Source organism: Chelonia mydas, chromosome 10 (assembly GCF_015237465.2).
Source record: "Chelonia mydas isolate rCheMyd1 chromosome 10, rCheMyd1.pri.v2, whole genome shotgun sequence".
In the NCBI taxonomy this organism is placed as follows: Eukaryota; Metazoa; Chordata; order Testudines; family Cheloniidae; genus Chelonia; species Chelonia mydas.
In genome coordinates this window covers 50,694,073-50,720,546 of record NC_051250.2, presented here as the reverse complement: position 1 = coordinate 50,720,546, position 26,474 = coordinate 50,694,073, and the positions used below count along the sequence as shown (strand labels likewise).

The 26,474-nt window shown below is 39.4% G+C and overlaps 1 protein-coding gene across 13 annotated transcripts in view; it reads right to left on the bottom strand.

Annotated features, from left to right (window-relative positions):
* Positions 1-26,474, bottom strand: part of HERC1 (HECT and RLD domain containing E3 ubiquitin protein ligase family member 1) — a 213,958-nt gene that overhangs the window by 84,420 nt on the left and 103,064 nt on the right. For all 13 annotated transcript variants that reach the window (XM_037911292.2, XM_037911297.2, XM_037911293.2 and 10 more), the window contains exons 26-30: positions 11,296-11,567; positions 10,194-10,409; positions 7,823-7,943; positions 7,308-7,545; positions 5,920-6,122 (exon numbers count right to left, since the gene is read on the bottom strand). In XM_037911292.2, coding sequence (XP_037767220.1) covers positions 5,920-6,122; positions 7,308-7,545; positions 7,823-7,943; positions 10,194-10,409; positions 11,296-11,567 — 1,050 coding nt within the window. The remainder of the gene's footprint in view (positions 1-5,919; positions 6,123-7,307; positions 7,546-7,822; positions 7,944-10,193; positions 10,410-11,295; positions 11,568-26,474) is intronic.

Sequence of the window (26,474 nt, the reverse complement as noted above, 5' to 3'; positions counted from 1 at the left end):
TTACCATAACTGCACAGAGTACTTGGCATATAGATGACCATAATCAGCTATGTGCAAACAATGGCACACCTACCTTACTTAAAAATCAGGCACAAAAATTTTAGTATTTGCAAGTTGTTTGTAGCAGTTTAATTATCTGGACATTTTATATTAAGGGTATATTCACAAAGTGTTTATAAATGATTAATAAGTGTTTTAAGCAGGTTAGACTCTTGACTAGAAGATGTTATGGATGGTTTTAAGATTATTAGCAATCTATTGACCTATTGGACTCTATAACAATCTGTAATAATTGATTAGCCATTTATAAATGTAGCCATACATAAAATTTAATCAGTTGTCTTAGTGGCTCTTTTTTCCCTTTTAAATGGATTTTTGATCCAAAACACTAAGTCCTCCTTTGTTTCCTGTCTTTTTCCGAAGCTGATACTACTATCTTAACTAGTTGGTGACTTTTAAAAATGAAAACATTAAAATTGTTTTCTATGTTAAAACACACCCAACAGTACTAGTCCATGCTATGAATCTATCAGGTACAAAACTACTACTAAAAAAACAAACTCCTGTGAGTAGTCATATGACCTAACACCAGGGATTTGGAGCAATCAAATTTTTGAATTGCTCCGCTCCGGCACCAATAGTGACTGCTCCAGCTCCGCTCCCCAACTCAAATTAATTTTTAACTAAATAAAGTGCATACTGTAATTTTGAAAAAACATTTTTATTCAGACTTTTAAAACAATTTAAATGTCATCAACAATTATACAAACTAGAATCATTCCTAATTCATTCTGTAAAAAATTATTGCAGCAATCAAGTCGTCTTTCATAGCCTGCCGCAAATCATTTAAAATTAACTTTAAAGCCGAAAACAGTCGCTCTACACTAGCTTGAGTTGTTGGCATGCTCGAAGCAATTCTACAGGCAGCCTGAATGTGGTGTGAGTAGCTGTGAATGGCCTCAAACACAGACAACTTTTAGCCTACCAATAGGCTCTATCGCCTCACAATCTTCCCGAAAGTTTCTCTCGAATAATGCTTCATTATAATTATGAATCGCAGAAACTCGTCTGCATCTTTGTTGTTTATCCAATTCCTTTTCGAAGGCATCATCTTCTCCATTTCCCTGTGATGACTGAAGACGTCTCGAACAAGTTCAGAGTGGAGACGGAAGTTTGAGAACAGCCCGCTATTTCTGAAGGATGTGAACTTTCCAAAACCGCAAATTTGATTGTTAATGACTCCTTTTGTTGTGTTTCGTTTTCTTCAACCTCTTTCGCCGAGTTCAAATGTAGCAATAGATTTTGTTTTTCAAGTTGTCGAGCAATATCAAGGAGCCCTTCCTTTGCCATTGGTATGTCCCTTGAGGTAAGAAGAATCTGATACCGTGGGTCAACATAAACTCCAGCAATGAAATGAATACTGTCAAAAAGTTTCTCTTCGCGTTTCTGCGTGGAGGACAGAATTCCTTCTGCAATTTATCCCCCATTTACTTGCAAGAATTTTGGCAGTTTTCGCCATTCCTTCATTAAAACTCCCGGGGTTACATCGACAGCTTGAAGATTCACGGTTGTTTGGTTTGGCTTTTTCAAGAGGTTTCGCAGGTTCTTCACTTCGTCCCATTCAGCTTTTGTTAACTTGAGTTCTCTTGTTCCAGCAGCAGCCACTTGTTCACGGTAAGACTGAAAAACGAGAAGCCGATCAATCATCACAAATGTTGAACCCCAGTGAGTCACAGTATCCAATGATTGAGTTACCCCATGCAGATCAAGCAGAACACTTTGAATACTTGTCGAATTTTTGCCAGAAATTTCTTCGCATGTTCTTTGTTCAGTCCATCCCAGATTGCCAACTGAAGAGAGTGAATACCACACCTCATCAGTTGTACTTCTGAGTCATCCTCATGAAGCCATGTTGGAAGTATGAGGCTAGGGTCATTAACCCATTGCGCAGCAGCATCCATGTTGAGTTCAATTTCATCCATTCCTTTAGTTCCTTCATCAGGCAAAATAGCTTCAGTTCTGTCCACATCCCTGTTCTCAGAGGTAGAAATGGTTTCATTGTCCTCGCTGAAATTTTTGATGGCACACGTCATGTTTGCTGCATTGTCAATGCAGATGCTCAGCACTTGCATTTCACTGATCCCAAATTTTTCTAAAATAGCTTTTACTTGACTTTTCATGTACGAAGAATTATGACGCCCTTCAGTATCGATTATGTCCAAGGTTTTTACCACAGCTTTATCTTTTCCTTCTTTGTAGTACTGAGCATTGATTGCAAGGAAATTTCTGTTTCCACGGGTTGCCGCATCCATTTTCAGGTAGCACAATTTTTGCTCCAAAGCTTTCTTGAGCTCTTCACGACCAGACTCAGCTGTGCTGACAACTAAATGACGAATTGCATTGTGCCCTGTCGAAACGCCAATCTGCAGACCCATTTCACCTGCAACTTTTTGGAATCCTTTGTTCTTTAGCCTGAAGGTAGTGAGCGGTGTTAAACTCAAGCAAACCATTTCCATCAGCCCTTCATGGAAAGTACTGGCATCCGTGGTGACTGTAAACTTTGAGGACTTTAAATATGAGTTAAGTTTTGTTTGCTCAATTTTGGGTTTCTTTTCTGATGAAGCTCCGCAAAAAAATCTTTTCTCCAGGAGTTTTCAAAGAGCCAGAGGAACGTCGTTTACTGCGTCAGCTTTCTGTTTTGCCTCATCTTCCTGGTCCTTTTTTGTAACCAGAGCCGCATAGTTTTCAGGATGGTTACGTTTTCCATGCTGCCAAAGGTTGAAACTTTTCATGGCACTTGCTTCACTTGTCTTGAAGCTACATGGTTTGAGCTCGCTATTCACCTCCTTTTCTACCTTGCATGTTGCCGATTTCCTCTTTGCTTTTCCCAAAAGCCCAAATTTGGGCTTTTCAAATTCAAAAGTAAAGGCATCCTTTTCCATAAATCCTTTTCCGTAAATCAGCTATCAATCATGGGGGGCAGATTTGATTTTTTTTGTTGAAGCCATGGCCAAATCTTCTTGTGCTCCTACCGCATCCAAATATGTTTCTTGTTATGATCTTCGAAAAGCAATGAACAAAATCATTATTTTTTTATAATATACCTACTTGTGATATCTGAACCACTTAAGGTACTTTGAATTTATTTTGGATTTTCTGGACAAAAATGATCACATTTTCCTTTTACACAAAATTATTATTAAAGTATATTTTAATATTTTAACACGTTTCTTGCAGTTTTAATGAAGTATTTTTAATATACATAATTAATATAAATTTGTATTTATAAATTGCAAGTTAGTTTTTCTTATGAAATTTTTCAGTAAAAATATTTAAAATATTTTCCAAGTTTTTAATTGATATCTCAACTCTTTAATATAGATATATCAATAAAATTTGGTATGTGCCATAGCGTTAGTTCATGCTATCACTGTTCTACAACATTAATTGTTGGGAAATAACGAGGCTACATGTTACAAGGTTGAAAATAAACTTTAACGGGAAAGCGGATTCAAATTGCAAGCACAGTCCTTTTAGTAAAGAGAGCAAATTTTCGGAAATGTGTTTTTGCTTCATCAGCCTGAATAGATTATATAAGATAGAGCATATAACAGGTATTATTTTGTATAACGTTTCCAGCCTGATGAAGGAAAAATATATTTCCGAAAATTTGCTCTCTTTACTAAAAGGACTGTGCTTGCAATTTGAATCCGCTTTCCCGATAAAGTTTATTTCCAATGTTCTATCATACAACATCATTCAAATAAAATTATTTAAACTAAACTTGGTGGAATGGGCCAATCTTATTTAATATTTTTTAAATCTTTGACTATTTAACAGATATGACCCTGGAATATGATTTAATGCTGAAACATGCATTAAAATGGTACTCTTAATTTATTTTGTATAATTAACCGTTTCCGAGAAAACTATTTAAAAATTTTAATCTGCTTAGATGCTTAGAATGATACAAACAATTTTACTTATTACTTATTTTTCAACTTTGGAACCATAAATTTTAAACATAATAATAAATAACCAAAAATTATTAACTTATTATGCAACATAATATTACCACTCGTAGCCAGGCGCAGTCTACGACAAGCTTTTCTTGAAATATGAAATAAATATGACCAACCGCCAGTTCAGGATGCCTATGGTTTAAATAATTTTGGATAATGTAATATGGTAGCACATACTAACGCTAAGACACAGACATAATTTCATTACTTTATATTAAAGCGTTTTTGAGATATTAATCAGAAATTAACTTTTCATCACCTCCTTGAAGGGACTGTAGCTCTCTTAGGAAGAATTTTAGGACATGTGTTCACAGAAAAGTTTTTTCTTAAAATTACCAAAGTTGTGTTGGACATTTTCCAATCACTCTGGATATATCACAAAAATCACACCTAATTTATGCAAAAATGTTTACTGTATATTTATATGCCTGCTGCACACGACTTTTTCAGTAAATTTAAAATTACAAACAACGCTATCAAACGACTGTTGAACAGATGACATATAAAATAAGTCCGCCAGAGTGATACGGGAGCATGTACAAATGAACAAATGTACCGGTAACGGGAGCCCGTGTGAGAAATGATCTTAAGTGGTTAATACCTCTTGCGATATGTTAATATATCAATAAACAAAAACATTATCTTTTTTGCAATATACCTGTTTGTGATATCTTAAATGTTGCGTCTTGCGTCACACTTTTCCGTAATCGCAGCACTCAACGCGTCTCGTTGATCAACCCTTACAAAAGAAGTATCAACACATACTAATCTAACTAACTAATCTACGCGAGTACGTACTCGCCTAACCATGGCACAAGGGTGGGAGCAGTCTGAAGTGTTGCCGAATGTCTCATAATTATCTGATTCTTTAATAAACCATATCTCCAAAAAACTTTGTAATTTTGTATCTGTACATTAAATCTCGATTTCAGCCGAACTGAGAATAACTGTGACATATCACGTAAAGTGGTAAAGTAGATATTAATATCAATTGTTATACAATCTGAAACTTTTTGGCACCTTTAGGACTTTCTTGTAAATATCATTCATTTTGGATTGAAAATGAAAAAAAAAAAAAAAAAAAAACCTGGAGCAGTGGAGCAGTCAAGATTTTCTGTGCTCCGGCTCCGCTCCAGCTCCAGGCAAAAACCTGCAGCTCCATTACTCCGCACTCTAGCTCCGGGCTCTGCTCCAAAGCCCTGCCTAACACACATCTAAAAGTAAGTAAAATTCCGTAAACTTTTTTTTAAAACACACAATTTCCGTAGAAATTAAATATTTTCATATCATATTATACAAAATAGGTTCCTTAAGGGACAAGACATTATTTGACTACTTTTATACTAGAGGAGCTTTTTTCTTAAAGACAACTATAGACCCTTGAATATAAAGGTTAGGCTAAGTTTTTTGACATCAAATCACTCTGCACTCGCTGCAGAATATGAAATAGGTTGATAGCTATAGAAAATTTTGAATGCGGACTATGTGATAGCGATAACCAGAGAGGAACCCAGAGAAGAATTCTGCCTATATTATGGGAAATTCGGCTCCTTAAATTACAATTGTGCAAAACACAACCACTATAACAATCATATTTGCTGGAGGGGAACAATATTCTCTCCCTAAATATGGAAATGGAGGAAATGGGCCTGATTCTCCACCACCTTGCACCTTGTTTAGTCCTTTACATATGCACCAAGTAGGTGTAACACTTATGTGAGTGGAGAATTCTTATTCAGTAGCATTTTATTCTATTCTGCACAGGAGGAAAAAACTACACAAAAGGCAAAACAGTGGAGAGTTAGGCTTTTATTGTCCCCCCTCCAACCCCCTCTTTTTTTTTTTTTTTTAAGAAAAGATTAATTCTAATATAACAAAAATGGTGTAAACATGGTACCTCTGAAGTCTTTCTTCTCATTATCTCCGTTTGAATCTAATTTTTTTTCTTCTTCCTCCTCCTCCTCATCTTCCTCACCTTCGCCTTCTCCAAAGGAAGTCATAAGCATCACGCCAGCTTGTGATAACAGGTTCTTCAACTGACTGCATAGCAGATCCAGCAAAGACTGGACCACTTTGGGGCTCAATTTATCAGCATAAGTTCTTTGTGAAAAATATAAAGATTAAAACATTTCAGAGCTATTCCAAGTCAAAATCATTTTAAGACACGTACATTACAAAACTCTCATTATGCACACATTCAGTGCACATGAAAATGAGGCACTAACGTAGCACAGGCTGTAATCAGTTACAGTGTAGTTGGGCACTTCCCCAATTGCTTTCCTACTCATTCTGCAATGCACCTCACCACTAACTTTAGCACTCTGATATTCCAGTCCTCAGTCTCATTTTAGCAAAAACTGTTAGTGATGTTAAATTACTTAACGTTTCATAGTGTGGCAAATGAGGATTAGATGAGACCAGCTAACTCATTTTCATTTATGACAAACTAGGATCTGAACCCCAGTTTTAAGAAATTAAGGTGATTACAGTTCAATCGTAAAACCACTAAACATAGTGGGAGCCTTTCCATTGACTTCAGTGGGTGCTGGATCAACCCTTTAGTGCATAAAATCACATCACCACCACAGCCCCACAACAGCACTTCTTAATGACGGACAGCAGCTGAGTGTTTACACTTTATAAACATTTAAATAGAAGTGATACATACTGAATATTAATACTCTTGATCAAAATCAGAAACCCTTATTTTCTTCCCCTATGTTTTTTTTCTTTATTAGTTATGCACTTAAATTAACTCAGTAAGAATAAGGCTGGTCCCTTGTTCTCATGTCCAGCAGCAAATGTTAGCAGCACTCAAGGAAATCTGTTAGACCCTGTGAAGAAGCATGGAGTCTCCCTCTTGGTAACAACAATGGAGGGGATTATGCATCAGAATAGCATAAATGACCTCCAAAGAGAGCTACATAAAGCTTCATCAGCTGGAGTGAGGGGATCCATGACAAGACCAAGCAGGGACAAATGAGGAGGATACAGGAAGATCAAGCTTACAACCCTTGTAGGCACAGGATAGTGAACCCAAACTCAAATCCTTATATATCAGCTAGTTATGCTATTTTATCAGAAGGGTACACATTGATTTGATTAATACTTGTTTAACATTTTTGTCAAATCTTCCTCTTTTTTTTAAGCTAGTGTGCTTCTGAACACTGTTCTTCCATCAAATAGACATTCTTCTGAAAACATTTTTTTGTTATTTTTAAAAAGGCACTGTTCAAAGAACTACCGGTGAATTATCATCTAGGAAAAAAAGTCTTCAATTCTTACCCTGTGGTAATGGCAAGGATTTGAAGTAACCTTGTACTAGCCACTTTCAAAGCAGTGCTGAGTTGAGAAATACCAGTTTTGGGCAACAATTGCAGTGGCTGTCCCAGCATTGTGTCTGTGCCACACAACTGTGATAGTACATTGAGTAGACCAGTGGAAATGGCCAAGGAGACATCAACAGGCTGATAGTGTACACTTAGAGCAAAGACAGTTACCAACAGGAGGCGCTGTTGTGCTTCTAAAATAAAAATAAAAAATGCTTTTGAATCAAAGTAGTTAAATAACTCAGAAACAATAGCTAGGTCTTTATCAACAAAAATGTAATGCTTGAGGAACGTGCCAGAATGAAAGCCCACTAGTTATGCCCTCAACAAATTCAGCATGTGCAGTAAGGTGATTTTTTATTTTTATTCATCTTTTGTAATCCCACTGTATATAACGTACAGGTCCTTTTGGTGTTCCATTGTGACCCCCTCGCATGATTCCACATGTTCTCAAACGTGTTCTCCACTTACCTATGTGGTGCTTATTTGCTTGCAGAGCTCTCTCCAACGTAGCAGATAATTGCTGGTAAATCTTGTGCACAGCCACTTGGATTTCAATCTGAATATTTCTCTTGGCTGCTCTGATACCATCCTGAGTCAAACAAATAAGTACTGTAATAATCGTACACATTTTAATTTTTCAACTATTGGAACAGAAAGCATAGACTAGTGATTAAAACACAGAACTAGGGCTCTGGAGACCTGGAGTTCTGCCTCAGTTTCCTCACCTGTAAAACAGCAGTAATACTGTTTGCCTCAGTTTCCTCACCTGTAAAACAACAGTAATACTTCCCCTATCTTACAAAAATGAGTCATTAATGTTTACAAAGTGCTTTTAACATCCTCAGATACAGAATGATATGTAAGTGCAAATTATTATTATTGTAATACATACACAAGCAAGAAGGAGGTCTGGTAGTATTAAACTGAGTTTCACTGACAACTCTAATTGTATGACACAGCCTCTTGTTTAATTTGCGTATGTGGAAACTACAACTTCCTCAATAGGCTTTTCTCACTGATGCAGTTTAAAACAGATTAATTTCACTTTTGTTATTTGAAGACAACAGCATTTTCTCCTAAATTCAAGGACCGGGCTACTTGTATTTCAGTGAAAGGTTAGGTTTGTTTGATCTTTCACCTGGAGGTAGAGAGCTCTATTGCCCGAAGGAAACCTCCGCCAAAATGGTTTGATGTTTTGGGCATCTCTTGCAGTTGGTAAGGGGATGTGCAGAAGCTTGAGTCTCCACAATATCCATGCTGTCTTATCTCCTGTGATCAACAGCACCGGAGCACTCTTCACCGTACAAAATATAATCTAGAGGGGAAGCGTACAGGGATATTCCTAAAAAGAACAGGAGTACTTGTGGAACCGTAGAGACTAACAAATTTATTAGAGCATAAGCTTTCGTGGGCTACAGTCCACTTCATCGGATGCATAGAATGGAACATATAGTAAGAAGATATATATATACACACACACACAGAGGCTAATTAATTAGCCTCTTACAGTTTGTACGGCAGCTTCCACCGTCTCTGTATGTATATATCTTATTATATGTTCCATTCTATGTATCCAATGAAGTCGGCTGTAGCCCACGAAAGCTTATGCTCTAATAAATGTTAGTCTCTAACGTGCTACACGTACTCCTGTTCTTTTTGCAGATACAGATTAACACGGCTGCTACTCTGAAACCGGATATTCCTAAGAGATTCCAGAACTTTCTCTTGGGAAGAAGAAAAGTGCAGTGATGCTATCATTCTAGATTCCTTACCAAAGTGACTTAATTACCCACTTAAACTGAAATACTGCTCTAGAGTTTTCCTCTTTAGTGGTGGATTGACCTGGGAGATTTGGGATCATTTTTAGGCTTACCCCTGAAGATCTTTGATCAGCGATGATGACTGGTTTGCTGAGTCCCAAAAGCTAAAGATTCACCCACCCTTGCGGATGTATCTCAAGAAGAGTCTCAGCTGGTGTGTAGGAGGAGGGGCGTGATGTGGGGGGAATGCAGAGCCCTCCACAAGCTGTCCAAACTTTGAGCGCCTTCCCCTGGAACAGCAAGAGACTGAACTGGGAGTGATCATGGCAGAGCTCCCTTTCTGTGGTTCCTGTGAGGGTCTCCTCACAGAAAGAGCATCTCTTTCCCTTTGGCTTGCTTCAGACTGCTTTACTATGACTTGAGAAGGGGGAACAAACAGAGCAGCCTGGTGAATGGTCCAATTCAGAGATCAAAGCACTGGAAATGTTAGCCCCCTAAAGAATAGCGGAGAATGTGAGGATGGGAGCACAAGGAAGAAATCCTGTTTGCTGCTGCAACAAAATCAATTTTGAAAGCTGGGATTGCAAGGAATAAGGTGGCATTGCTGAACCACCCTTCTGCTTGCACCACAGGAAACAGAGAATCTGGAGGGGCCGGGGGGGGAAGGCTATACAGACATGCCACAGAACATTGTGGCCAAGTTTGAATTTCCTCTCGTATTTGGTGCAGGAGACAATCAGATAAGAACATTCACAGGAGTGCTCTTAATGTTTGTCATTGTTTTAAACTGTATCAGAGAAAAAACACTGTCCTCCTTAAAAATGGTTTCTACATAGGGAAGAGTTTGGGGCTCCAAATAAATATTGTTCAAGATATAAAATATACAGTGAATATCCTAAAGTGAACATAATTCTAGTTTGTTCTCCTACCGTCTTTGATACAGACTAAAATAAGAGTCATTAACATCTTCAAATTAAAACTTTCTGAATCACAAGTGTCTGTATATTAAAACAGCTTTATTGAATGAAAAAATTTAGTCAAGAACCTATTTTTTCAAGCTATGTAAGTACATTTCATACCTGATAGTGATGCAATCGGACACTCTCCCCTTTGGCTCCTGCATGGCCAACAGTGCCCAAACCAAAGCATCCAGCTAGAAACTGTAGTCTAACAGAAGTAAGCAGTGAGGAAGACTGAAATGCTGGCCCTTGACGGCTTCCCATTAATGGGGCGCTACCTTTCTCCTCCATCCCTGACAGCAATACTAGGATCTGATGAAGTGCTTCCAAACGAAGCTTAAAAGAAAAAAAAAAAATGAAAAAAACTGATTTACTTCAGATTTTATATAACAAGGACTGTTAATTGAAGTATTTAATAATTGAAATATCTTAAGAATTGATAACGAGATTACCTGTAAATCATAAATAAAACAGCAGGTAGTCAACTGTGAGTAATATGGCCATTAAATCATGGAAGGGTTTTGTTTGCATTATATATCATGGGGATAAAACTCTTGTGGTTTTTACATTTAAATTTCCTGAGGTAGGATTTTTTTTTTGTTGGTTTTGTAAGAAAAATTCTGAGCTGTTGACCCTGATGCCTCCTGATCCCTGGGTCACAGCTAAAATGTTTCTAATCTAAGCTCCACAAGCCAAACATGATGCTTAAGAACTTTAGGCTCCAGGAGCAGTATAGTGACAGCTACAGTTTAAAGGTATCAGAGTTTTAAGAAAGTCAAAGATTTAGCGTTTTCAAGCTTCCGCTGAAACCTTTAAATATCCTAACTTGTTTGTTTTCAACATTGATAAATTTACCACACCTGAGATAATTTTCTTCAAGTCTGAAATATTTCAAGTTTACAGAACAGCATCTTACATAATTTTTATGAATTCCAGAAAGTACTTCTTTCTCTTCTCTCAAACATGTTAAGTGAAAAGAATGCTCTTAAAGTTCAGCCTACTATATATTTAAAAAATACTGAAACAAGCAGCAGTTTCAGTTCAAGTTTGTAACAAAAAAGGGAGAAAATATGAATAAAATATGCTTTGTGGTTCAAAACATTTTCCAGTAGAAGTTTAAGAGTCAGCCCCATCATATTGATTCATTCTGAAGTTAAGATCCATCTGAAGTTTAGTACACAAGGAATATAAAAATAATAACTATATAGTAACTATAACTTACCTCAGCCCTCAGCTGCTGCTGTTCCATTGCAATAACTGAAGCCTGGGGGCTAGTGGACATACTTTCCTCTGGCTCCTTAAAACCTGGTGAGTTTCCTACATCTCCACTTACAAAACTGACAACATTTTCAATCAAAGTATGAACTCCAAGGGATTTTGAAAGATCAAAATCAGATTCAACAAATGAGTAAGAGGAGCTGTACAACCAATCTCTGCTGTGTTTTAGTCGAGCCCATGAGTCACTTAGAGGTTCCACTTGACTGTGCATTGCTCCTAAATATAAAATATAAAATTTCATAAATTCCAATTCAATAGAACATTGCATTTTGACAGTAGGTGAAGACTGAGCTGTTGCTGTTCAAATAGGTGGGAAATGGGCATTTATGTTTAATTATACCATGCATTAAGAAATTAGAGCAAAACACCTCAGTTAAAGGATAGCAGTATAATAAACTAAAGGGAAGGCCACATTTCTATTACTACATATCCTTTAAGCAGTATAGCAACACCCTGCCGCAGGAAAAAAAGAAAAGGCAAAGCCACTCAAACCATTTAGCTTAAAGCTAGAACACTGAATAAAAATGCTATGCAGCTAAATGGCAAAACAGTGGTGAAGAAAAGATCTGCAACGAAAGAAATTGTACACGAAGGTATTTCTTATAAGATCTGATTGTAAAACAAGATTTTATTTTACTCAAGCTATTATATCTTTTCTATAGGCAAAACGACATAGTGGTTTATAGCCTGTTTTGGATGAAATATTTACCAAATTCATGAGTGAAGTAAACCAACAAAAATACTTCACTCTTATACAGAACATTTACTTTGTCATGATTATGTGTCAGTGGGTGGTGTATTTTAAATGCAATAAAATAATTACATATATGTTATTTCTACAAACTATAATTTTGATTTCATGAAATTCACTTTGAAATACTTCTTGATATTTCCTGTAATAACTGTATGTGACTACATCTACACTAGGATATCTACCCAATGAAGACAAATGCCCCCAAAAAGCTGAATCAGTGTGGAACATGGTTTAGTTTCAAACCAAACCATGATCAATGAAGTGCTGTCTGGTCCTGGTCTACATCTGTAGTTAAACCATGTCTTGCAGAAGTTCCTGGTACTCATCAGCAGTGGGTCATTTTCCATTGCAGAAGAAGTTTACAAGATTATGGGTGAAATGCCCCTCTGGCAAAAGTGGGTACAACTCCACTAAGTAAATGAAGTCACAGTTGCTCAGGCATTTCGCCCTATAACTTTAGCTTTGGTAATCAGTATTTTATTATTATTTTTTTTGCTAAGTGTCACTAGTGTGCTTGGTGCAATACAAGATATAAACAAAAAACAGCTCCTACTCCAAGGAGCTTACAATCTATACAGACAGACAATGAATGGAGACAGACAAAGAGATACCCAGAAAATGGTACTAACTTAGATTTTATTTGATATACTTATTTTAAAAAGTCTAAAGAGTTTAGTTTATACTAAGTCAGCTACCTTGGCATCATTCAGTATTAATGTCTCTTGTGAGCCTGAAACCACAAACATAATTTAAAGAGTCATATCCTTATTGCTAAATTAAGTTAATTGTGCATTCACACAACTGTGACAAAACTACACCAGCATTTCTGTTTTAAAACACTATTTGCAGGGGATGGGGTTTAAAACTCAGTTATACAAATTCTAAATCAGAAAATTCAATCTTTTCAAAACAATCCAAATTTTCACTTACACAACTGACCACAACTACATCTTAGGTTTCAAATATTTCCTTTTCCAAATGTGGTACATAATATGGCTTAGCCACAACTTATTTAGATTATCAGAGCATCTAAAAGTGACCACAATTAGCATAAGTATTAGTCTCAGTTATATGTGGAAACCACAAGTGAGATCCACACTTCTGCTCCAGCCCCTTTACAACAAGCGAAAGGGCCAGAGTGGGGTAAATGGACCCTAAAATCCCTGATCCTGACCAAGGAAGGATGCTGTGGGCACAAGGACTGATGAAAACAACCATGAGACTGCCTTTTGAGCCCTCCCTTGCAAGCCCAAGAAGAGACGGCATGCTGGAGGCAAAGCCACAGCACTGTAGAAATTCCGGACACTGCTATGGCCACCAGGGTAGCCCACTCTAAGGTCAAGAGGCCTCCCCTGGGCTGCCTAAGTTACACTAAAGGCCTCTCCAACCTCCTACTGCAACCCAGGATCAGGAAGGCACAAAGCTGGCTTAAAGGCATCTTAGTTCCCCTTCACACCAAACTGTGAGTTCTGCATTGAACCTTTAAAAGCACAGCACAGACTCTCATCCCATGGCTTCAAACATCAAAGGGTTGGTAGAGAAAAAGCAGTGGAAAAAACCAGTTTATTAAAACTATGCTACCCTATCATCAAGGTCTGACAAAATATTAAGTGAATTTTAAATTTCGTTAATAGAAATTTTTTTTTTTTTTGAAGAAAACAGTTGATATTACTGAGCCACAACATAAAAACATTGATACAGAGGGAAAAATTTCAAAACCAATTAAAAAATTTAACTGCCATTATTGAAAAAAAAGAAGTGTGTAAGAGGATGAGAAAAATCAAGGACTCTGAGAAGCAAAATGAAATTAATGAATACGAAGAAGGATTCCAGATGAATACAGCCAGATTTTTTTAAATGCATGTAATATTAAAATAGGATAAGTTTGGAACAAAACAATTTTTTCAAAAGTTAGCATATATAAAGCAAGAATGAACCAAAAAAAAAAAACACACATGTTCTGAGAAAAATGTTTAAAGTATTTTAAAGTGAAATATTTCACTCTGCATTAGCTTAGCTGGGAGATAGTGATGACATTCTGAGAACCTACACAGTTACACTAAGGATTTCTTATAGAGCATTTCAGATCATGTAAATACAGTTACACTTAAAAAAAATCCACAGAGCAATAATCTTGAAGCTTACATGAAAAATGACTGAACGTTTACTTGTCCTTATAAGCTAGCTTTTAATAATGGAGTTTTCAAAATGAATGTGGCACAGCTGCAATACATACTTTATAAAACATAAAATATGTAGGGAAGCTATAGAGGAAAAAAAAAATAAACATGCCATCATGTACTTGCTTGAAGCTCTTCTTTTTTCTGGGGCTCAACTGGCCAAAAAGGAGTAAATACACTACCACATAAGAATCAGAAGACAAAAGGAGACATTTGATACAAAAGACAACATTTATAAAATCTCTTTCTTCATATTACCCTGGCTCAAATTTAATTGATCTATCTGCATTTCATCCATGCATGAAAAACATCAACAAGCAAACTCTGAAGAAAGCATTTTCTTGGTAACAATATTCATTAGTGTATATCATCTAGGCAGCACAAACCTTGTAAGTTCTCTGCATCACAATTTTTGATTTTGTTTCCTCTTCTGTTGCATTTATATCTATATGCTTATATATATATATATATATATATATATATATATATATATATATATATATATATTATATATATATATATATTATATATATATATATATATTCATACTTAAGAGTCAATCATTTAATTCAAAAATTCAGAACTACACTCACTACTACAGGTACAGAAAAATATTTAAATTACTACAACAGTAGATATTTTAGATGTAAGATATCTGCACTATTGTGTCCTGTTGGTTATCATTCAAGTTACTAGAAATTTAAGAGGCAAGCACTACACTGTACTTAAAGAACATCTGTGTAATATATCACCTCATGACAGACATTTGTGCAACATACCAACTCATAACAGATTGAGACAGCGACTCTTGGTTTTGTTTGCCCACAAAAATGTATGTGTGATTCCATGTCTAAATGTGTGTGCATTTACTACATGTGTATTTACTACAAATGTATATGCAGAATCTGGTGTTTTCTTGCCCAAACGACCATTTAGATGCATTAACACTCACTCTTTTCTGCCCTAAAGGAACTGGGGAAAAGATCAGAGGGATAAGAACAAAGAATGCAGACAGTGTGCTGCCTACTGAGCTACATCAGTGTTGGGGGCTCTCTCCGGTCTGGCAAGACTGAAGATGATGAATTAATAACAGACAGAAGAGAGGAGAGGAGAAGAGAAGAGAAGGGAGGTCCAGGGAAGATGCTAATCGCTCGTCTCCATCTCCAATGGCCAAAAGCATTTTAGAGAAGATTTCTGGAGGGATTTCTACCTTGCTGGGGTGGAAGCTGATAGTGGCTTTCTAGAATCTGAGTAGTAATGGGTGGGTCTAAGAGCTCCAAAGGATCCTAGAACTGAAGAAGGGGCCTTGTTGTCATGCTACTGCTCAGGTGGAGCATCTGAAGAAATGGGGAATGGAAAATTAGCCACTCAGTCCCTGCTTGCATTTTTGGATCTAACAAGAACTTGAGGTTCATGTAGGTGAAAAAGCAAAGCTTTCCTTCCACACCCACCTACAGAACCACCAAGAAGGGCAAACTTTTTTTTTTTTAGCAACTCTTGCACTGCTCACTAACTATGTTGCTGGTGATGATTGGGAGCAATGTTCACACATTAAATCTGACCATGTGAAGTAGTGAGCGTTAAGCTCATGGGAAAGAGGAATTGGGCAGGGAAAGACAGTTCAGTTCAGTAACTCACTATTTAACAAAACTATCTGAAATATACTATTTCTAAAGAGATATAACCCACTCAAGAGCTTGCTCATCCCCAAAATGGGGCTACGTGATTAAATGTTTCTCTTCAAATAAAAGGAACACAGTGTAACCAAAAGGAACAAAAAATACTTCCTACGGTACTGCATGGTTCCATTTGCTTTTTTTCCTTCCCAAACAGAAGATTAACATCTCTGTGCACTAACTCATCATTCGAACTGGTAAGTAAGAGTCCTAAAGCTCCATTATCAATCCCCTAAATCAACAATGTTCTTCCCTACAAAACAACAAAATTAACAAATCCAAGACCTTAAACAAGTCACAATAATCAATTCCCTTGAGCCGCAATGAGGAGAAAAAAAAATAGTTAATTGCCCTATGTAACTGTAGTTCTTCAAGATGTTGTAGCCAGTGTGGATCCCACTATAGGTGCATGTGCACCTTATGCACACAAGGCTGGACTTTTTGGCAATCAGTGTCTGTTGGGGCCATGCATGTGTCTCCTTGTGCTAAGTGATAAAGGGAGGGACAGCCACTACCTACCTCACTTCCCTTGCAATCCAAAGTCTTTGCTAGAGGACTCCAAAAAGCAGAGACACAGAATGGATCATGAAATCCACACTGAAATCGCTTTGAAGAACCAGTTAGTGTAAGGTAAGTAACTGTTCTTCAAGTGTGTGTCTGTAGATTCCACTAAATGTGACTGGAGAGCAGTATCCTCTCTGGGTGGTGGGAGTAAGCAATGTCAGCTGCGTCAGTCAGAGACTGAAGTACTGCTCTTCAAACTTGGAACCTGCAGACATGTCAAGTGCCTAATGTTAACAAGAGCCAGTGTGTTGCTCCGCATGGCTGCCTTACAGATTTAAGAGATTGGCACATTTCTGAAGTAGGCTGAAGATGTTGCCTGTGCCATGGTGGAGTGAGCCTTGATGTTTCGCAGGAGAAGCTTGCCAGCCAATTGACAGCAGGTGGAAATATGCCATGTGATTCATTTCAAGATTCTGTGGGATGAAATAGCTTGGCCTTTGATGTGCCTGATATGACCACAAAGAGGGAGAGAGCCTGAAATGATTGGTACTGTTGGAGTAACAGAGCAAGGCCCTGGAAATATCCAGATAACTAGGCTTCTTTTCTCCTGGCAAAGAGTGTGGCTTCAGGAAGAAAACTAGTGAGACAACAGACTGATTCCGATGTAATTCTGAAACCACTTTAGGGAAGAACTTAGGGTGTTATTTCATCACATCTTTTGCCTTTGGAAGATGGATACAGACATAAGAGCCAGGAGCTTACAGACTCTCCACACTGATGAGAAAGACCATCTTGATGGTAAGATGGTATATCGAGCATCTGGTAATGTTCTGAAAGGAGGCTCCATGATCTGTAAGAAGACGTGGAGGTCCCACCCGAGAGTCAGGTCTCTAGTTGGAGGGCAGATCTGAAGAAGGCCCTTGAGGAATCTCAACCCCACGGTTTGTCAGAAGACTGAATGTGATCGTTTTGGAACACAGCACACCAATATTACTGCCAGGTGGACTTTGAGGGTATGTCTAGAATGCAGCTGGCAGGTGTGATTCCCACATAGACAGACTTGTGCTAGCTTAGCTCAAGATAGCATGGTAAATACAGCAATGTGGACACTGAGGCATTGGCAGCAGTTCGGGCTACCACCCAAGTCAAAGCCCACTAAACACCAGGTCCACACAACCCCGTGGGTCCTAGCTCGAGCAGCTGGCCCAAGCAGCCATCAGAGGCCACAACATCCACACTACCATTTTTAACAAGCTAGCTCACCCTGAGCTCACGTGAGTTTGTCCGCCTGTGCTGGGAATCAAACCTCCCAGCTACAGTGTAAACATTTCCTAAAGCAGCTAAATGCTAGTCCTGCCTGCTTCAGGAGCAGCATCTAGTCCAGAACCTTTGGCATTGAGGCCTCTACTGCATTCGTATTGTTTTGGGCTGCCCACACAGAAATCTTTTCCACTTTGAGGAGTAAATTTACCTGGCAGAAGGTTGCCAGCTTAGTAAAAGAAATCTCCTGAACCTGTGAGAAGCAGTCTCTTTCAGTCCTATTCATGCAGCCAACATCCAGGCCATCATGTGTAAAGACTATGGATTTCAGTGCAGTATTTGACCCTGGTTCTATGATATAATGTCCAAATAGGTGAGAAGGTGCATGGGTGGCAGTCTGGACATCTGCAGGAAATGCAATAGCCAAAACTGACTTGGCCAGTAGGCAGCTATCTTAATGACTGTAAATTTGTCCTATCTGATGTTGAATATTATCACGGGAGTCAGGGAAATAGGTGGGAAGGCATATAGGAGTCCTCGAGACTATCGAAGAAAAAAAAAAGACATCTGGAAGGGAGCTTGGGCTCACTCTGCCTCTGGAGCAGAAGTCACTGCACATGGCATTTTCTGCTATGGCAAACAGATCTATGGAGGGGGTTCCCCACTGGCAGAATATTGGGCCTAGATGGATTTCTGCTGTGACCACTCATGTCTAGTTACTATGTTTCTGCTCAGTAAGTGAACCAGGTCATTGCTGACTACTGGAAGGTGTAGAGCTAGCAGCCTCTTTCTGTGCTGATGGCACTACTCCCATAACTCAACTGCTTACAGATAAATGGATAATTGAGCACCTCGTTTGTTTACACAGCGCATAGCTGAAGTGTTGTCCATCAAGATCTGCAGAGTAGAATTACAAAGAACAAGTAGGAAAGCAGTGCAGGCTAGTTGGATGGCTCTTATTTCCAAGAGGTTCATATGGAGCTTTATATGATTATGAGACCATATGCCTTGCATCTGAAGATGGTTCAGGTAGGTGCCTCAATTTGTCCCTAAGGCATCTGTGACCAGCTTTGTTGCTGGGAAGCAGACTGAAAAGAGCACCCCCTTTTTCAAGTTCAACGGTCATCTTTTGAGGTCCCACATGAATGGGGGCAGAAGTGTGATTCATTTGTTTGTATAATGCCTGGATGGGGAGTAGATGGTCCTTAGCTATTTTAGCAGCCGCAAGTGGAATCTGGCAAGTGACAGCACATATTTGCACATGGACATATTGGCTAGGAGCCTTATATACATATGCATGCGTGGTCATCTGTCTTGTCCATAGGTAATGCACGACTGACTGAAAGGCCCAGAATCTGTCCTCTGGCAGGTATGCTTTTGCTTCTCTGAAGTCAAGAAGAGCGCCTACAAACTCTCTCGCCTGTGGTGGTACGAAGGAACGTTTCTCATAGTTCAGCAGGGGTACCAAGAGAAAGAACAGGGAAAGGATACAATCTAGGTCTGTTTTGGTCTTCTTCCAAGACTTGCCTCTGATAAGTCAGTCATCCAGGTTGAGGTAGACATGGATTCCCTGTTTCCGTAGATGTGCTGCCACCACAGTCAAACACCTTGACTGCATGAGGGACTTGGTTGTCTTGACTCGATACCTTCTTGTGCCTCTCTTTATGAGAGGACATCAACCTCCTACTCAACCTACTGCCCTGGTGCTTGGAGCAGCTTGTTTTGGCGCTCTGCTTCAAAGAGGTGTCAACTTCAGTGTCTGAGGCAGTGCTGATGTTGATGTCGGCATGGGGTCATGTTCAGTGGAGCACGGAATGATGGGAGCTTGACCGTTAGAAGGGTCTTCAAGCTTTGTTCTTGTGGATCAAATGCCATCTTCATGGACTGCTCCAGAAAGTGGAGCTTCAGCCTCGCATCTTGTGACCTGTGAATCCTTGGAGAAAAGACTAGACGAAGCACCTGCTTGGCATATGGGATTCTCCCAGACAGAACAAGCAACTGTGCCCATCTTTCAGAGGAATAAGTTCATCACATTATGGATAAGACTTAAAGCCGACAGGTTTATAGTTTGCCATTTCAAGGTCCTTGCACAGGGGAGTCTCTATGGAGGAGGAGAGAGTCTGATCAATGATGTTAAATCCAACAGGTGCTAGAACAGACTACGTTAATTAAATTTAAAGAATAAAGGTTGTTCAGAGGATTCTCAAAAGGTCTGAAAAAGTTTAGCCTAAGCCAAGGTCTACTGGGTCAGACACCAGCTAGGTTCCATCTCACTGCCAGGGGAGCTAGAGGGAACAGATAGAGGGTTTCAGAATAATAGCCGTGTTAGTCTGTATTCACAAAAAGAAAAGGAGTACTTGTGGCACCTTAGAGACTAACCAATTTATCTGAGCATAAGCTTTCGTGAGCTACAGCTCACTTCATCGGATGCAACAGTATGCATCCGATGAAGTGAGCTGTAGCTCACGAAAGCTTATGCTCAAATCAATTGGTTAGTCTCTAAGGTACCACAAGTACTCCTTTTCTTTCTTTAGATAGAGGGTTGTTGCCATCCCATCCTTTAAGCACTTGTACAGGAGCACGAGGATGCACAAGGACCATGTATAGCCTCAGAGGGCACTGCTAGCCAAAAAAAACCCAGTCTTGCTCAAATGAGCACATGTGCCTCCATACTGACACACACTCAAAGAACTATCTTTAGAGATACTGTAATTCAGTTTGTTTAGTTAAGCACTTTCCATTACAAAAGAGAAGTGTTTTAAAATGTGGGATAGTTCCAAAACCCACTAACATTTTACATATTAATCAAGACAATTCTCTCTTCTTCCAGGACTATGCTACCTTCCTCTCTTGGCTGCCTCTTCTAATATAGTTTTAGAATACTTCCATGAAAACGGAAGTGCTTTCCATAATATATTAGTGACATTTGCCCCTTAAGTACTAAGAAGGCTGATAATTTAGTGAATCGAAAAAAACCTTGCATCCTATTAGAAACATAAAAAGTATACAAAAATTAGATTAAGAGATGTCAGAGAATTCTGTAATACAATTAGCTAATTTTGAATGTCTGCATGGCAGGGTATAAGCAATCATAAGATGAAGGTCATGCCACATCTTTCCCTAACTTTGTATTTCGATACTAGATTTAATTTATTAAATGTATGTATCATGATAATTTGAGCATCTTTACCATACCCATTTCTTTACATTCTGAACTAGAATTATTCAAGATGGATCTAAAACAGAAAGTCAGTTCTGTGTCACAAACTAAAACATGACTTCTGTTGCCTCTGGTGGGCAGACTTTGTACTATGATTCTTCAAGTTTTAAAACAACAACACAGAATCATTGAAATGTACAGCGGGAGAGATCATCATGTCCAGCACTCTATACTGAGGCAGGATTAAGTAAACCTAGACTATCCCTGACAGATGTTTGTCCAACCTGTTCTTAAAATCCTCCAATGATGGGGATTCCACAACCTCCCTAGGAAGCACAGTCCAGAGCTTAACTACCGTTATAATTAGAAAGTTTTTCCTAATATCTAATATAAATATCCCTGGCCGCAGATTAAGCCCATTATTTCTTGTCCTACATTCAGGTGATATGGAGAACAATTGATCCTTGTCCTTTTTATAACACCCCTTAACATATTTAAAGACTTATCAGGTCTCCTCTCAGTCTTCTTTTCGAAAGACTAAACATGCCCAATTTTTTAACCTTTTCCAAATCTTATATCATTTGTGTTGCTCTCCTCTGGACTCTCTCCATTCTGTTAACATTTTTCCTAAAGTGTGGTGCCCAGAACTGGACACAGGACTCCAGCTAAGGCCTCACCAGTGCTGAGCAGAGTGGGACAATTACCTCCCATGTCTTACAAACAACACTCCTGTTAATGACCTCAGAACGATATTAGCCTTCTTTGAAACTGCACCACATTGCTGACTCACAGTCAATTTATGATCCCCAACAACCCCCAGATCCTTTTCAGCAATACTACCACCCAGCCAATTATTCTCCATTTTGTAGTTGTGCATTTGATTTATCCCTCCTAAATGAAGTACTTTGCACTTGTCTTTATTGAACTTCACCTTGTTGATTTCTGACCAATTCTCCAGTTTGATAAGGTCGTTTTGAATTCAAATCCTATCCTCCAAAGTGCTTGCAACCTCTGCCAGTTTGGTGTTATCTGCAAATTTTATAAGCATAATCTCCACTCCATTAGCCAAATCATTAATGAAAATAGTACTGGACACAGGACTGACCCTTGAAAAACCCCACTAGATACACCCTTCCCAGATGACAGCAAACCATTGATAACTACTCAGAATATGGTCTTTCAATCAGTTATGCACCCTCCTTATAGTAATTTCATTTAGACTATGCTTCCTTAGTTTATGAGAATGCCATGTGGAACTGTATGAAAAGCCTTACTAAAATCAGGATATATAACATCTACTGCTCCCCTCCCCTCCCCTAGACGAGACACCCTGTCAAAGAAAGACATTAGGTTGGTCTGGAAAGATTTGTTTTTGAAAAATCCATCCTGGCTATTCCTTATAATCTGACTATCCTCTAGGTCAGGGGTCTCAAACACGCGGCACACGGAGCTATTTCCTGCGGCCCGCCAAGCTCCCCGCGCCACACCACCCTCTCCGCCTCACCTACCTCTGGGCCAGAGGTGGGCAAACTACAGCCTGAGGGCCGAGATTGCCCCCCCTGGCGCTATGAGCCCAGCGCTGGGCCCAACACTACATCAGAGTTAGGTGGACCAGACTATAATTGCCTGAGTCATCTTTGTTCCCCTTTTTATAGACAGGTATTATTTTTGCCCTTCTCCAGTCCTCTAGGACTTCAACTGTCCTTCATGTGTTCTCAAAATAATTGCTAACATTTCTGTGAGATTGCTTCAGCTAGTTCCTTATGTACTCTAGGATGAATTCCATCTGGCCCTGCTCACTTGAATACATCTAACTTATCTAAATATTCTTTAAGCTATTTTCCCCCAATTCTGGCTTGTGTTCCTTCCCCCTTGTTGTTAATATTAATTGTGTTGAGTATCGGGGTCACCATTAACCTTTTTAGTGAAGACTGAAGCAAAATAGGTACTGAACACCTCAGCCATCTTAATGTAATCAGTTATTAGCTCTCCTTACCCACTAACTAGAGGACCAACACTTTCTGTTGTCTTTTTCTTGCTTCTTTTGTATTTAAAAGAACCTATTCTTATTGCCATTTATGTCCCTTGGTACATGTAATTCATTTTGTGCCCCAGCCTTTCTAAATTTGTCCCTATAAGCTTGTGCTATTCTTTTGTACTCCCCTCCTTAACAATTCATCCATGTTTCCAATTTTTGTAAGATTCCTTTTTGATTTTCAAGTTATTTAAGAACTCCTGATGTAGCCACATTGGCATCTTCCTATCTTTCCTTCTCATTGGGATAATTTGCAGTTACGCCTTTAATAGTATCTCCTTGACAAACTACCAGGTCTCCTGAACTTTTTCCCTTATATTTTCTTCCCATGTGATCTTACCTACCAGTTCTCTGAGTGCTTTTTTGAAGTTCACTGTCCTTATTCTGCTGTTCTCACTCCTTCCTTTTCTTCAAACCATGAAATCTATCATTTCATGGTCACTTTCATCCAAATTGCCTTCCACCTTCAGGACCTTCATTACCAATTCCTCCCCGTTGGTCAGAATGAAGTCTAAAAGGGCTGTCCCCCTGGCTACTTTCTCCACTTTCTGAAACAAAAAGCTGTCCCCAATACACTCCAAGAACTTATTGGAAATTTTGCATTTTGCCATATTACTTTTCATAGAATAACATAGAATATCAGGGTTGGAAGGGACCTCAGGAGGTCATCTATTCCAACCCCCTGCTCAAAGCAGGACCAATCCCCAATTTTTGCCCCCGATCCCTAAATGGCCCCCTCAGGGATTGAACTCACAACCCTGGGTTTAGCAGGCCAATGCTCAAACCACTGAGCTATCCCTCCCCCCAATTCTATTCTCCCTGTACCTTTTTTTTTTTTTTTAAACTTCAAATAAATTTTTCTGCTTCTCCACCCTGTTATAATTATTAAGTAAAGCACACCGGGTAACAAACCCCTGCTGTTGTTTTGCCTCTCGGCACTGGGTGCCGGCAACACTTCCATCAGGCAAGGGGGACTTGAACCAGTGGCCTTATACACGGTGGGTGAGTATGCTAACCATGAGGCTAAAGGTTATAATTTATAATTTTCAACAGATGTTTGGGTAATGAAAGTCACCCATTACTACAAGGTCTTGTGTTTTGGATATATCAGTTATTTCTTCCACAAGTGCCTCATCCGCCTCCTCTTCTTGATTTGGTGTTGAAAAGTTAGACCCCTACCCTGACATCACCCGTTTTCCCCCTTTTATCTTTACCCAGAGGCTTTTAACTGGTCTGCCTCTCACCTCCTTCTGGACCTCAGAACAAGTGTATATATTCTTGTATATATTTTACTCCCTTTTTCTTCTGCCTGTCCTTCCTAATCAAGCCATCCCCATCTATGCCAATATTCCAGTTATGAGACTTATCCCACTTAGTCTCTAATGCTCACATGCTAACAAATGACCTCTCTAAATATTCTCCCTCATAACTAGGAATGAGCTATCAACTAACCAGAAGACTACTAAAGTTTGCCCTAATATCTCCACAATATTCAAGCCTCCCCAAACCCAGGGGCTGCATCCAGCCCTTCAGACATTTTAATCCTGTTGTCGAGCTCCCTCCAGGGAGCAGGGTCAGGGGCTTGCCACACTCCGTGTATACCATGGCTCCTGGAAGCAGTGGCATGTCCCCCCTCCGGCTCCTACATGGAGGTGGCAGCCAAGCGAGCGTGCAGAGCATGCAGAGCTGTCTGGCCAGAGGGGGGACATGCCACTGCTTGTGGAAGCTGCTTGAGGTAAAGCGCCACCGAGAGCCTGCACCCCTGACCCCCTCCCAAGCCCCAACCCCCTGCCCCAGCCCTGATCCCCCTCCTGCCCTCTGAACCCCTTGGTCCCAGCCCGGAGCCCCTTCCTGCACATTGAACTCCTAATTTCTTGACCCACCACAGAGCCCACACCCCCAGCTGAAGCCCTCACCCCCCCCCCCCCCCCGCACTCCAACCCCCAATTTTGTGAGCATTCATGGCCTGCCATACAATTGCCATACCCAGATGTGGCCCTCAGGCCAAAAAGTTTGCCCACCCCTGCCCAAACACCACGTACCTCTTAACTGCAAAGTTAGTTTCCAAGCCCTTTGTAGAGATCAGACACTGAACTCAAATTATTTTAGCATCAGCTGGTCACTCTTGTCACACATACATCCCTATCTCCCCCTCTAAAGACAAGAAATATGCTTTGCTCCCTCCATTACTTCCAAGATGACTCTTTGATAGTCTTGAGAAAGAAAACCATTAAGATTCTTCAGACTGATATATCATATCATCTAGAAGGACCAGGTACTTGGACTTACATATATTGTTAACAGAAAACTGCCCTCCCACCCTCTTCCAAATCAAGTGCCTTTCATCTTCTGGATTAGAGTTCTGAAAGCTCTGAAGTGCATTCTATGACAAAAATCCATTGTAAGCATAAGGATAGAGAACATCACTTGAACATCCCCCATCAGTTTCTTCTTGCTGGCTTCAGAAAGTGAGTGAAAGTAGAATGAAAACTCTCTGGAAGTTCTGTTGTAATAAATGGACCTACAAATTTACCCTAATTGTAAGCTCAACTTGTGAAAAGTGGATAAAGTTTCATGAATTGTCACAATGATCTATTATACAAAACTGTTTAAGAAAAGATATGAAAAGGAGAGAGAAAGACTAAACTTTTTGTTTAAATTAATTCACTGATATAATCTTAACACAGTCTTTGAATTTAACTGGTAAGCAAGAGCACCACTCATCACTCCTTTTTGAAGTCCTTAAAAAGATAATTTTCAGAAAGAACAGTGAGAAGAACTTCTCATCACCACTGCTGCTGTGGTGGAAGGATTGTTACCATGACGCCAGACCTTGATATTCTATGGGGGATGCTTGACCACGATCACTGCACCAGAAAGGATGCCAACCTGATACGTTAGATCCCGCTGTCTTCTCCTCCCTCAGGTGCCCCTTTCCGCTCCCTATCTTCCTCCTGTCTTACCTCTATCCCTCTCTCTCTCTCTCAGTTTTTAACTGGATCCTGAAATCAACTGTACTGCACAGTGCCAGCACAGTGGGATGAGATGGTTCATCCAGCTCTGCTCAGCCTGAGGACCAGGGAAGGAAAGGGACCTGACCAGACCAGTCAGATGATGTCTCTGACGAGGCTGGTGAGCCAGCGTCCACAGCAGCAGCTGTCATGGTCAACCTACCTGCCCAAAACATCCCATCCGTGACTGAGCAGGCACCCAATATCCTGAGATCATCCACAAAATCCATATTCCCCCATCTTTACTGTCCTATTTATTCTTTCCCTTCTGCGTCTGTCTGTTTTGTCTAAGGCAGGATAATGATTATCATTCTCAATTCAGAACTGAACAGAAGAACTTTCTCCTCAACCAGGAAGGACTGTTAGACTGCATAAGAGACTTTAACCAATATTCACTGTCTCCAGAAAGGACTTCAATAGGTTTTGATTAAGTATGTTTTGGATAAACAATCAGAGTTCTAATGCTTTTTACCTCGTTTTATTTTCCTTGTGTGTGTTTCAATCAATAAATTTCTTAAGTTTGGTCTGAGTTTCATAATGTGT